Below are 13,297 nucleotides of genomic sequence, written 5' to 3'. Positions count from 1 at the left end.
GAGAGCCGGCAGAATGAGGGAGAAGGAGAGAGAATGGAGGAAGGAAGACATTTGGAAGGAGTTTGATTGTATAGCCTTGTTCAAAGAGTGCCATAATCATTCTATTCAACTATCAGGGTATTGGATTGATGAGTGTTAAAGGCCCAGTGCAGTCAAAAACGTGATTTTCCCGTGTGTTATAGTCAGTCAGTATACCAAACATTAGGAACACCCCCCCCCCACCCACCCATTTGCCATCAGAAATGCCTCAATTTGTCGGGGCATGGATTCTACAAGGTGTTTGAAGCGTTCCACAGGGATGCTGGTCAATGTTGACTTCAATGCTTCCCACAGCTGTTTCAAGTTGGCTGAATGTCTTTTGGGTGGTGGACCATTCTTGATACACACGGGAAACTGTTTAGCGTGAAAAGCCCAGCAGAGTTGGAGTCCTTGACACAAACCGGTGCACCGGACACCTACTACCATACCCTGCCCATTCACCCTCTGAATGGCACACTCACGCAATCCATGGCTCAATTGTCTCAAGATTTAAAAATCCTTCTTTAACCTGTCTCCTCCCCTTCATCTATACTGATTCAAGTGACATCAATAAGGGATCATGGATTCAACTGGAGAATGTTTTGTATGTTCAGTGCATTTCCACGCTGAGGTTGTAATAATACTGTGAAATTGTGAAAATGATAATGCCCTTTTAGTGTAAGATCTGTTTGAAAAGACGGCCTGAAACGTCAGCCTGTTTTGGTGATTAAATGAGTTAATAGACCAGTAAGAAAGAGCGTTCCAAACCTCTCTGCCGTTAACAGCAAATGTTCTGTTTTCCCCGACCTCCGACAGTCCCAACAAAAGTCTTGCTTGAGAAATGACCCTTGGCTTAGAAGCTTTTGTTTCTTTTTGACCGTTTGAATTGAAAGCAATCACAGTAAGGTACTTAATTGTCACCCAGAAATGATTTGATAATGAGATAAAAATGGCTGCATTGGACCTTTAACACGAGAACCGCTAAAGCAGTCATTTTGACTGCTCATGAATTACAAAATTCCTTGACTTTTCCTAAATAAGTCTATATAACACACTGACGGTGTTAGAATCTTAACATCACAAACAGAACTGGAGTTAGAACCAGTTCTGGGAGGGCATGTCATTTGGTTAATGGTTTTCCCCATTGCCCCTCCTCCCAACAGTAGGGCCTGCTTCGCTGCTTCTCCCGACAGTGCCCAGCTGATTATCAGGGTGATTACTGCCTCGAAACTGAACCTAAACTATACCACAACTAATTTAATTCATTTAACAGATTAAATAAATTAAGTAAAGTATGATGGAGAGAAAGGGGGAGAATGGGCATTCTAGTTTGCTCGTTTTTTTTTTGTCTAATTCTTTCCAACGTGTCAAGTAATTCTCTTTTTGTTTTCTCATGATTTGGTTAGGTCTAATTGTGTTGCTGTCCTGGGGCTCTGTGGGGTCTGTTTGTTTGTGAACAGAGCCCCAGGACCAGCTTGCTTAGGGGACTCTTCTCCAGGTTCATCTCTCTGTAGGTGATGGCTTTGTTATGGAAGGTTTAGGAATCACTTCCCTTTTAGGTGGTTGTAGAATTTAACGACTCTTTTCTGGATTTTGATAATTAGCCGGCATCGGCCTAATTCTGCTCTGCATACATTTGGTGTTTTACGTTGTACTCGGAGGATAATTTTGCGGAATTCTGCATGCAGAATCTCAATTTGCTGTTTGTCCCATTTTTTGGAATTCTTGGTTGTTGAGTGGACCCCAGACCTCACAACCATAAAGGGCCATTTGTTCTATAACTGAATGAAGTATTTTTTTTTTACCAAATCCTAATTTCTATGTCAAATGTTATGTTCCTTTTGACGGCATTAAAGGCCCTTCTTGCCTTGTCTCTCAGCTTGTTCACAGCTTTGTGGAAGTTACCTGTGGCGCTGATGTTTAGGCCGAGGTATGTATAGTTTTTTGTGTACTCTAGGGCAACGGTGTCTAGATGGAATTTGTAATTGTGGTCCTGGCAACTGGACCTTTTTTGGAACACCATTATTTTTGTCTTACTGAGATTTACTGTCAGGGCCCAGGTCTGACAGAATCTGTGCAGAAGATCTAGGTGCTGCTGTAGGCCCTCCTTGGTTTGGGACAGAAGCACCAGATCATCAGTAAACCGACATTTGACTTCAGATTCTAGTAGGGTGAGGCCGTGTGCTGCAGATTGTTCTAGTGCCCTCACAAATGTGTTGATATATATGTTGAAGAGGGTGAGGCTTAAGCTGCATTCCTGTCTCACCCCACGGCACTGTGTAAAGAAATGTGTTTTTTGCCTATTGTATTTATTTATTTCTCCTTTATTTAACCAGGTAGGCTAGTTGAGAACGAGTTCTCATTTGCAACTGCGACCTGGCCAAGATAAAGCATAGCAATTCGACACATACAACAACACAGAGTTACACATGGAATAAACAAAACATACAGTCAATAATACAGTAAAACAAAAGAAAACAAAAAGTCTATATACAGTGAGTGCAAATGAGATAAGTTAAGGCAATAAATAGGCCATGGTGGCGAAGTAATTACAATATAGCAATTAAACACTGGAATGGTAGATGTGCAGATGATGAATGTGCAAGTTGAGATACTGGGGTGCAAAGGAGCAAGATAAATAAATAAATACAGTATGGGGATGAGGTAGAAAGATGGTCTGTTTACAGATGGGCTATGTACATGTGCAATGATCTGTGAGCTGCTCTGACAGCTGGTGCTTAAAGCTAGTGATGGAGATATGAGTCTCCAGCTTCAGTGATTTTTGCAGTTCGTTCCAGTCATTGGCAGCAGAGAACTGGAAGGAAAGGCCACCAAAGGAGGAATTGGCTTTGGGGGTGACCAGTGAGATATACCTGCTGGAGCGCATGCTACAAGTGGGTGCTGCTATGGTGACCAGTGAGCTGAGTTAAGGCGGGGCTTTACCTAGCAGAGACTTGTAGATAACCTGTAGCCAGTGGGTTTGGCGATGAGTATGAAGCGAGGGCCAATCAACGAGAGCGTACAGGTTGCAATGGTGGGTAGTGTATGGGGCTTTGGTGACAAAACGGATGGCACTGTGATAGACTGCATCCAGTTTGTTGAGTAGAGTGTTGGAGGCTATTTTATAGATGACATCACCGAAGTCAAGGATCGGTAGGATGGTCAGTTTTACAAGGGTATGTTTGTTAGCATGAGTGAAGGATGCTTTGTTGTGCTATAGGAAGCCAATTCTAGATTTAATTTTGGATTAGAGATGCTTAATGAGTCTGGAAGGAGAGTTTACAGTCTAACCCGACACCTAGATATTTGTAGATGTCCACGTATTCTAAGTCAGAGCCGTTCAGAGTAGTGATGCTGGACGGGCGAGCAGGTGCGGGCAGTGATCGATTGAATAGCATGCATTTAGTTTTACTTGCGTTTAAGAGCAGTTGGAGGCCACGGAAGGAGAGTTGTATGGCATTGAAGCTCGTCTGGAGGTTAGTTAACACAGTGTCCAAACAGGGGCCAGAAGTATACAGAATGGTGTCGTCTGCGGTGGATCAGAGAATCACTAGCAGAAATATACTCTTTAGGTTTTCTACTGCTAAGTTTACACCTTCACTATTACAGTGGAATGTTTTGTCCAGGAAGTTGTCTGAAAGGGATTGAATTTGTTGTTGCCTAATTGTTTTTTGGTAGGTTTCCACACTACATTCCTTCCATCTATAGCATTTCTAAATATTATTCAGTTCCTTAGGCTTTGATGCCTGAGGATTGCTCTGTTCAAATACTGTAGACTGTGATTTTGCTGTGATCTGATACGGGTGTTATTAGGTTGACTGTGAACGCTCTGAGAGACTATGGGTTGAGGTCAGTAATAAAGTAGTCTACAGTACTACTGCCAAGAGATCAGCTATAGGTGTACCTACCTCTGCTTCTCCCTCTCTCTCTTTCTGCCTCTCCCTCCGCCTCTCTTTCACTACTTCTCTCCCTTTTATTCCTCCTTCTCTCACATCCTGAGGGAAGAAGAAAACAGGATTTTACCAGATGCAGCTTCATCTGCAGTGTCTGTCAGTGTGAGGCGTGTTTGCTGTGCATTAACCCTTTCTCCATATGTTCCCCAGCCTAATACTGACAGACAGACACGAAAATAACTAAGTGGGTTTGATTGCCTGCGCCGCAAAAACGTATAACTCAGTGTTTGCGGCGCGCCTAGCACTGTGCCACGGGTTATATGAAAATATTATGAAGGGTATGTTGTCGGGTAAATAATGAAGTGGGTTATTTGAGGATTATAAATGCTGGGGCATGGTGGTGCAGGCGGAGTTTGATGTAAAACCATCTCTCTTTTAGACTAACTCAGGTCATCATCATAGAGAAGTGAACTAATATAATGCTAGGCAGCTTGGGGAATGCAAACCTCAGCCATTTCCTTTTCTCCTGAGGATTTCGGGTATAATTTTTTCTCTTGGGTTTTCTTTCCCCAAAGTGTAGTCAAGCCTTCACAAAGTCCCCCCCCCCCCCCAAAAAAGGGCCTTGCTTGAGCTCCTGTCTGAGTCTTGGCCAAGTACATTTACTTGATTTAGAGTAACTTTCTTCCTCACAGTGGGACACCGTATTATAGCTGAATTCTTTCACGCAGGCAGTTTCCCCCCCCCTCATATGAAGTGCAGTGAGTGAAGGAAACAGAGTTTGGAGAGAAAGGTGGGGAGAGTGGGGGTTGATAATGTGTGTAAAAACTTGCAGTGTAAGGTGCCCTCCTCTTTTGGGGGCCGAACTCTGATTTCCCTCTTTCTCCTTCTCTCCTCTGGTCGACGGGGTGGCGTCAGAGCAGGACTCTCTGTATGTGTGTGTGCTCCAGCTGTGTCTGTCCCTCAGCCCCCTGCCCCTCCTCCTCCCACTTCCCACTCCCCTGTCAGGACCCTCGTTTGCATAGATGCTGCAAGAGGGAGTGAGCGCGAGTCGGAGTCCGAGGGACAGCAGAGTGTTGAAGCTGCTACACTCAGAACACAGGGCAACTGCTGCCAGTCTGGAAACTATTCTATTCACCAGCACCCCTCCTCCTTCACCATTTTCTCTGAAACTCAGGGTTTTGTTCCTCTCTCTGGGTAACTGTTGTGCTGTTTTGTTTCTTCCCGTCCTTCACAGTAGTCTGACTCGTCAGAGGCAAAGGGGAGTTTTTAGTCTCTTTGGTTTGTCCAGAGCAGCTGTAGTCTACTGTCCTGAACATTTCAGCGTCTCTGCTGAGCAGAGGATAGACTAAGCTTTTTTTTCCCTCCCCCTGTGAGCGGATTTGGAGTGTGTGAGAGAGGGAGGGGAGCGTGCGTGTCAGCGAGCGACAGCGTGGGGAAAGGATGGCTGCCTGCCTCTGAGCTGCGTCTGCGCTCACGGGTTAACTCACGTCAATAAGGAACAAGAGACAAGCGAGGAGAAAGAACTTTTTGGAAAGAAGGAAATTGCTTTGCTTTCTTCGAGGTTTAAGAAAGGGATTTGAACAATGCCTGCTGAAGTGAAACAGGTTAGTACTGTGATTACCCAATTTATCTGTCTCTTTCCTCCTCTCTCTCTCTCTACTTCTCCTGTGTTTTCCTCTTATATGGTCGTTGTGCTGTCTGGTAGATGGTTAGATCTTTCATGTTTGCTACGTGAGGCATTGTTGTCGGAAGGTCAAATGATACAGCCGCTCCCTAAAAAACATCTTCAGTAGCTGGCAATAGAATCACTTTCTTGCATTCTTGTCCTTCAGGAGGAGCATGTCCATCTCTGTGTGTGTGTGCTAGTCTCTACTCCCTACTGCGTTCTTCTCTTGCTCCTCCTACGTACTTAACTATTTATTTCCACTATTTGTAGGCTGTAGTGCATTCTGAGAAGCACGAACCGGTATCTCTAGATGGGTGTTCTGTCTGGTGAGCAGTCATCAGTATGATATATGGGGAACCCACCCACGTTGCCACAAACTTCCAGTCTGTCTGTAACATTCTGATTCTCAGATGATACACATATCGACTTCCGTTGATGACAGGCGGTTGCCCTATGTAATGTCTTGGATCACATTTGGGGTGAGCGGTGGAAGTTTCTCTTTAACGATTGGTTGTGAGAGGCAGGGTGACCCCCAAGACTGGATTTATAACCTCCCTGTAAAGGCCAATCGAAGCTGTGGTCGGGAGAGGACAACTATTTCAGCCTTTTGGTTTTCACAATAAGGCTTCATTTCAAGTTACATTTTATTGTCACATGCAGTTGAATGCCTTTCTTGCGAGTTCTTTCCCAACAATGCAGTACTCAATATCAGTAGTACTATAAAATAAATTACAACAAAACACACGAGAAATAAGAAGTAAGCTACCCTGTATACATATACATGGTCAGTGCCAATACCATATTTCCAATGTGCAGGGAGACTGGGGTATGGTTACGCCTTCCCTGTGGCTCAGTTGGTAGAGCATGGTGTTTGCAACGCCAGGGTTGTGGGTTCGATTCCCACGGGGGGCCAGTACAAAAAAAATGCATGAAATTAATTGAAATGTATGTATTCACTACTGTATGTCGCTCTGGATAAGAGCCTCTGCTAAATGACTAAAATGTAAAAAAAATGTAATCACCAGGATGTATGATAAACAGAGTAGCAGCAGCGTATATGATTGTGTGTAAAGTCAGTAGGAATGTGTAAGCAAATTAAGTGTGTGTAGTGTGAGTGGGTGTGTAGAGTCCTGTGAGTGTGCTTACTCAGTGCAAAAATAAATGGGTCAATGCAGCAGGGTTGGGGTCAATTCCTTTTCAATTCCAGTCAATTCAGGAAGTATACGGAAATGCTTTTCAATGAGGACAATTTGGAATTTGGTTTGCTTGCTGAATTCAAATGGAATTGACCCCGATCCTGCAATGCCGATGGTCCATGTAGCCATTTTGTTGGCTCCGTTACCAGAGGAATGTGCTATTTGTTAGTGTGATACTTGTTAGTTTTTTTTAAGTGCCTTTGTTGGTGTTTTATAATATATTATTTGAACGTGTATCCTACGCTGTGAGAACACGCTTTTCTCTGCCGGGCTTGGCAGTGCTCAGATGATAAAAAAAAGAAGAAATGAAAGTAAAAATACTAGATTGAGATTAAAAGAGAGGAAGGCTAGCTTTGAATAACGTAAACTAGTCATAGTCAGCTCTTCTCCTCCCAGAACCCTGTACATATTGGGATGGGGTAGAGGGTGGAGATAAAAAAAAAACCCTGGCCTGGCGGAGAGAAACATTCTGTCAACTATCCACTTTGCTGTGATAATCTGTTAACGGCTGCCCTGTGGATGGTGGATACTTGATAACGGGCTGGAGCCAAAATGAAAATAATTTAATTTTCTTTCTAACCTTGCGTTTTTTTCACCTCTTGACTCCCTTGTTTCTATACTGTGTGTGTGTTTCCAGTAATCTTACGGGGGCGTGCTCATCCGTGACACCCAAGTGTCACCAACGTGTGACCTCTCTAGGGAGCGGTCCTAAAATGGAGTGTAGATGTGCGGAATGCTGCGTGTCCCTGACCTCTGTTGTCGTCAGAGAGGCCTGTCATGCTTAAGGGTGCGCTGGCATCATCACCCACCTCTGCCAACCTTTTCTATCCTTCCGACTTCAAAATCCTCAGTGAGGAGAACACCTGCTGAAGGGGGGGGTTGTCCCTGTCACATACACCCCCTCCCCAGGCACTAAATGGATGGGTTACCTAGGGGTCAGTATTGTTTTTGTAATGGTGTTTAAGAGACGTCTGCGTTTTTTTTTAAGGGCAAGCGGTTGACGGTCTCTGTAACCCCTGACCTCCACACCCATCCCTGAGCTTCAGCTGTGATGTACCCTGTGGGGATCTGGTATCTCAGAATCTATTTCTATACGTTGAAGACGTATAGTTCTGTGATGGTCTGGTCAGGCTACACAGGCTGTAGATCACAGTGCAGAGAGAGCAGAGGGCAGGCATGGAGAGCAGAGAGTAGAGTACTACTGCACAGATGTTCCCGTGCCCTGAACCCGTCTTAAAGCAGCAGTAACTGCAGCAGGGCTTATGTTAAATGAATCCCGGTGAAGATTACTCCCTCAGCCCTCAATTACTACTGAGGACTTGGTCGGTCTGACCATGTCGGAGTTATATTTAAACTTGCCTTATTTAAAAGTTCTCTGCAGACCAAAGGGTTGCTCCCTTGCTTGGAATAGCCTGTGCTTGTACAGGCGTTACGTCTCACCCTGGTGGAGAATGGGAGATTTCACCTTGAAGGAAAAGGAAAATATTCAGAAAAGCAAATAGTAATTATCTTCCTCTGAGATCTACAGTTGCAGAATCTCACTGTGTCTTCCAAATGGCGTCCTATTGCCTTTATACTACACTTCTTTTGACCAGTGCCGTATGGGCCCTGGTCAAAAGTAGTGCATTATAAAGGGAATAGGGTGCCATTTGGAACACAAACCAGACTTTTTTTCCTGTCAGTGGCTGAGTGAGGAGAAACCGCCGGAGTGACAAAATAATTCCTCTAGAATTCAGCCAGAGACGTAGTGTCTGGTATTTAGTGTTGTGGGCTAGAGGTCGACCGATTAATCGGAATGTCCGATTTAATTAGGGCCGATTTCAAGTTTTCATAACAATCGATAATCAGTATTTTTGGCCACCGATTTAAAATATATTTGTTATTTTTATATATATTATTATTATTATTATTATTATAATAATAATAATAATAATAATAATAATAATAATAATAATAATAATAATAATAATATATATAAAAATAAAAAATATATTTTAAATCGGTGGCCAAAAATACCGATTACCGATTGTTATGAAAACTTGAAATCGGCCCTATATATTTTTTTTTTTAACTAGGCAAGTCGGTTAAGAACACATTCTTATTTTCAATGACGGCCTAGGAACGGTGGGTTAACTGCCTTGTTCAGGGGCAGAACGACAGATTTTTACCTTGTTAGCTTGGGGATTCAATCTTGCAATCTTACGGTTAACTAGTCCAACGCTCTAACCACCTGCTTTACATTGCACTCCACGAGGAGCCTGCCTGTTACGCGAATGCAGTAAGGGGCCAAGGTAAGTTGCTAGCCAGCATTAAACTTATCTTATAAAAAACAATCAATCAATCAATCATAATCACTAGTTAACTACACATGGTTGATGATATTACTAGTTTATCTAGCCTGTCCTGCGTTGCATATAATCGATGCGGTGCGCATTCGCGAAAAAGGACTGGCGTTGCTCCAATGTGTACCTAACCATAAACATCAATGCCTTTCTTAAAATCAATACACAAGTAAATATTTTTAAACCTGCATATTTAGTTAATATTGCCTGCTAACATGAATTTCTTTTAACTAGGGAAAATGTGTCACCTCTGCAACAGAGTCAGGGTATATGCAGCAGTTTGGGCCGCCTGGCTCGTTGCGAACTGTGTGAATACTATTTCTTCCTAACAAAGACAGCCAACTTCGCCAAACGAGGGATGATTTAACAAAAGCGCATTTGTGAAAAAGCACAATCGTTGCACGACTGTACCTAACCATAAACATCAATGCCTTTCTTAAAATTAATACACAGAAGTATATATTTTTAAACCTGCGTATTTAGCTAAAAGATATCCAGGTTAGCAGGCAATATTAACCAGGTGAAATTGTGTCACTTCTCTTGCGTTCATTGCACGCAGAGTCAGGGTATATGCAACAGTTTGGGCCGCCTGGCTCGTTGCGAACTAATTTGCCAGAATTTTACGTAATTATGACATAACATTGAAGGTTGTGCAATGTAACAGGAATATTTAGACTTAGGGATGCCACCCATTAGATAAAATACGGAACGGTTCCGTATTTCACTGAAAAAATAAACGTTTTGTTTTCGATATAGTTTCCTCATTCGACCATATTAATGACCAAAGGCTCGTATTTCTGTGTTTATTATATTATAATTAAGTCTATGGTTTGATAGAGCAGTCTGACTGAGCGGTGGTAGGCACCAGCAGGCTCGTAAGCAATTATTCAAACAGCACTTTTGTGCGTTTTGCCAGCAGCCCTTCGCAATTCTTAAAGCATTGCGCTGTTTATGACTTCAAGCCTATCAACCCTCGAGATTAAGCTGGCGTAACCGATGTGAAATGGCTAGCTAGTTAGCGGGGTGTGCGCTAATAGCGTTTCAAACGTCACTCGCTCTGACACTTGGAGTAGTTGTTCACCTTGCTCTGCATGGGTAACGCTGCTTCGATGGTGGCTGTTGTCGATGTGTTCCTGGTTCGAGCCCAGGTAGGAGCGAGGAGAGGGACGGAAGCTATACTGTTACACTGGCAATACTAAAGTGCCTATAAGAACATCCAATAGTCAAAGGTATATGAAATACAAATCGTATAGAGAGAAATAGTCCTATAATTCCTATAATAACTACAACCTAAAACTTCTTACCTGGGAATATTGAAGACTCATGTTAAAAGGAACCACCAGCTTTCATATGTTCTCATGTTCTGAGCAAGGCACTTAAACGTTAGCTTTCTTACATGGCACATATTGCACTTTTACTTTCTTCTCCAACACTTTGTTTTTGCATTATTTAAACCAAGTTGAACATGTTTCATTATTTATTTGAGGCTAAATTGATTTTATTGATGTATTATATTAAGTTAAAATAAGTGTTCATTCAGTATTGTTGTAATTGTCATTATTACAAAGAAATAAAAAATCGTCCGATTAATCACTATCGGCTTTTTTTGGTCCTCCAATAATCGGTATCGGTGTTGAAAAATCATAATCGGTCGACCTCTATTGTGGACTGTCCGTCTCAGGCAGCTTATGGGGGTTTCACATGTATTATCGAAGACTTCCCTCCTCAGACTCTGTATGGTTCCTGGGTTAAATTAAAACCAACCATCCTTCTATTGATTTCCATTCTTCTCTCTGTCTGTCTGCTCAGGCTGCCTCTGGTGGAAGGCAGCGCTCCTCTGTCCTGTCTTCTCACACCATCCTACAGATTTGAAGACGTGTAGAGCATGAGGAGCGCCATTGTTCCGCCCCAATCGTACACAAAAATGTCAGTGACCCGAATGTGCAAACAGTGAATGGCTGGAGGAGATGGAAGATGCCCGGGGATGTTGTTTGGTCATAAGTGCTGTTCTAGCAGGAAGGGGGAGTTTGGGAGGGAAAGGGGAGGCTTGGAGGTGCCTGGTGACTCCTTCCAGGTGGCATGGCCCAGTGTGCCCCCCCCCCCCCCAATACTGCCCATGTTTTCCATACCCCTCCCACACCTACTCTTATCGCACAACCCATATGACATAAACTTCACCCCATCCCTCCACTCCTCCAACCAGCCCCGCCTACCTACTTGGCCTGGGTTGAGTGGGTGCCAGGGCTGGGTAACCAGAGCTGGACTTAGGGGAACAGCTGACCCTCTCCCCACCATCCCGTTTCTGGTACAGGCATTTAGAATGAACATGCTGCTGGCCTGGCCATCAGGCATCTGGAGTGTCCTGTGATGTTGCAGGAGGGTAGGGGGCAAGCCATGCGCTTCTCACCATACCCAGGGGGGCGCCACAGAGGCCACGGCTGCGCTCTCGTAACCCATTTGGCAGGCTGACAAGGTGACCGATATAGCCTAGCCATGCCTGGCCTGCTCTCGCTCGCTCACTTACTACCCCACTCACTCTCTCGCTTACGGACTCCCCTGGCATATATTGTCTCTTTGGGGCCTGGTCAAAAGTAGTGAATAGGGTGCTATTTAGGATGCAGACTTTTACGGCCTCTGCTTCTCCCTGCCGGCCTCTGCTTCTCCCTGCCGGCCTCTGCTTCTCCCTGCCGGCCTCTGCTTCTCCCTGCCGGCCTCTGCTTCTCCCTGCCGGGCCTCTGCTTCTCCCTGCCGGGCCTCTGCTTCTCCATGCCGGGCCTCTGCTTCTCCCTGCCGGGCCTCTGCTTCTCCCTGCCGGGCCTCTGCTTCTCCCTGCCGGGCCTCTGCTTCTCCCTGCCAGCAGCTGCCAAGCTTTCGTCATTGCCTGATGGAATTAAAAAGGTGAGCAATGAAACAGGCCTGGAGATGGTTCCTTTCATATCCGTCCTTGTGTTTGGGAAGAAACGGTGTCGGGGGGGATGAAAGATGCAGCGCATGAATGAGATTGTTCATTTGCCTTATTATCTGTCTGTTTTCCATCCACCAAACTAGAGCAGGTCTGTTCAACACTGTGTGTGTGTGTGTGCGCGCGCGCTGTATGCATGCGTACATTCATGCAAAGCCTACATTACACATTGCACTGTGTTTTGTCGGTTACACTTTGAAAAGCTAAGCCTGCAACCTCCAATGGCTTGTCAATGGGCACTGGGTGATTTACATTTGACATTTTAGTCATTTAGCAGACGCTCTTATCCAGAGCGACTTACAGTAGTGAATGCATACATATCATACATTTTTTTTCTCCGTACTGGTCCCCCGTGGGAATCGAACCCACAACCCTGGCGTTGCAAACACCATGCTCTACCAACTGAGCCACACGGGACCAAGTGTTTCTTTCTCTCTTTGACTGTGAAATAAATCATTAAGATGAGGCCACAGAGACTGAGTCAGCTTACACACACACATTACTGAAGGGGAGTGACTGAGGAGCAGCCGTTGTCCCCTGCAGTGTTTATATACTTAGTGCGTGCCTGCTCTGGGGATAGGGCTAGCCCTGTTTCCGTGGGAATGAGAGTAGTAAGTTCCTCCTGTAATCTCCTCGCCTCCAACACCATAAACACTCTGTGTGTGTGTGTGTGTGTGTGTGTGTGTGTGTGTGTGTGTGTGTGTGTGTGTGTGTGTGTGTGTGTGTGTGTGTGTGTGTGTGTGTGTTTCGGGGAATAAGTCTTCCTCCATTCCTTTCTCCACCCGTCAGGCTGGCTCTATCTCTCTGTCCTGTCCTACTGGATCCCTGCCTGCGACAGACTTGTTTTAGATACGGCAGATAACAGGCCAACAATCCCCAGAGTATACAACCACAGCAGGCAGAGAGTGGGCAGGCAGATGGAGGCCCCATCGTAGCCTACCTCTGTCCTGTAGACACCAGACAGGGAAGGGGGGGGTGTGATGGAGCTCTGTGTCTCTTTGATGACAGGTGACGAGGCTGGATTATTGGGCCTCGATTGCTATCTGCATGTCTGTTAAGTTCTCCTTACATCCCATTTCCCCAACACTATCTGCACCCCTATGCAGAGGCTGATAAAGAACAGATGAAAGGTTTCTCCGTATGTGTGTGTAATTGGTCTATGTGGCTGAGGGATAAGGTGCATATGTGACAGTTTTTGGGCAGAGCCATTTCTACAGGAA

The 13,297-nt window shown here is 44.7% G+C and overlaps 1 protein-coding gene across 6 annotated transcripts in view; it reads left to right on the top strand.

Moving 5' to 3' along the window:
- LOC115164308 (armadillo repeat protein deleted in velo-cardio-facial syndrome) overlaps positions 1-13,297 on the top strand; it is a 242,154-nt gene that overhangs the window by 122,823 nt on the left and 106,034 nt on the right. Inside the window, exon 1 of one of the 6 annotated variants that reach the window (XM_029716655.1) lies at positions 4,924-5,515. The exons of the other annotated variants lie outside the window; for them this stretch is intronic. Within the exon in view, the coding sequence (XP_029572515.1) occupies positions 5,495-5,515 (21 nt within the window). The 5' untranslated portion in view covers positions 4,924-5,494. Of the gene's footprint in view, positions 1-4,923; positions 5,516-13,297 lie in introns of those variants that run through there. 6 annotated transcript variants of the gene reach the window in all.

The sequence above is a fragment of the Salmo trutta genome, chromosome 27 (genome assembly GCF_901001165.1).
Source record: "Salmo trutta chromosome 27, fSalTru1.1, whole genome shotgun sequence".
Classification (NCBI taxonomy): Eukaryota; Metazoa; Chordata; class Actinopteri; order Salmoniformes; family Salmonidae; genus Salmo; species Salmo trutta.
This window is presented reverse-complemented; position numbering and strand designations above follow the sequence as displayed.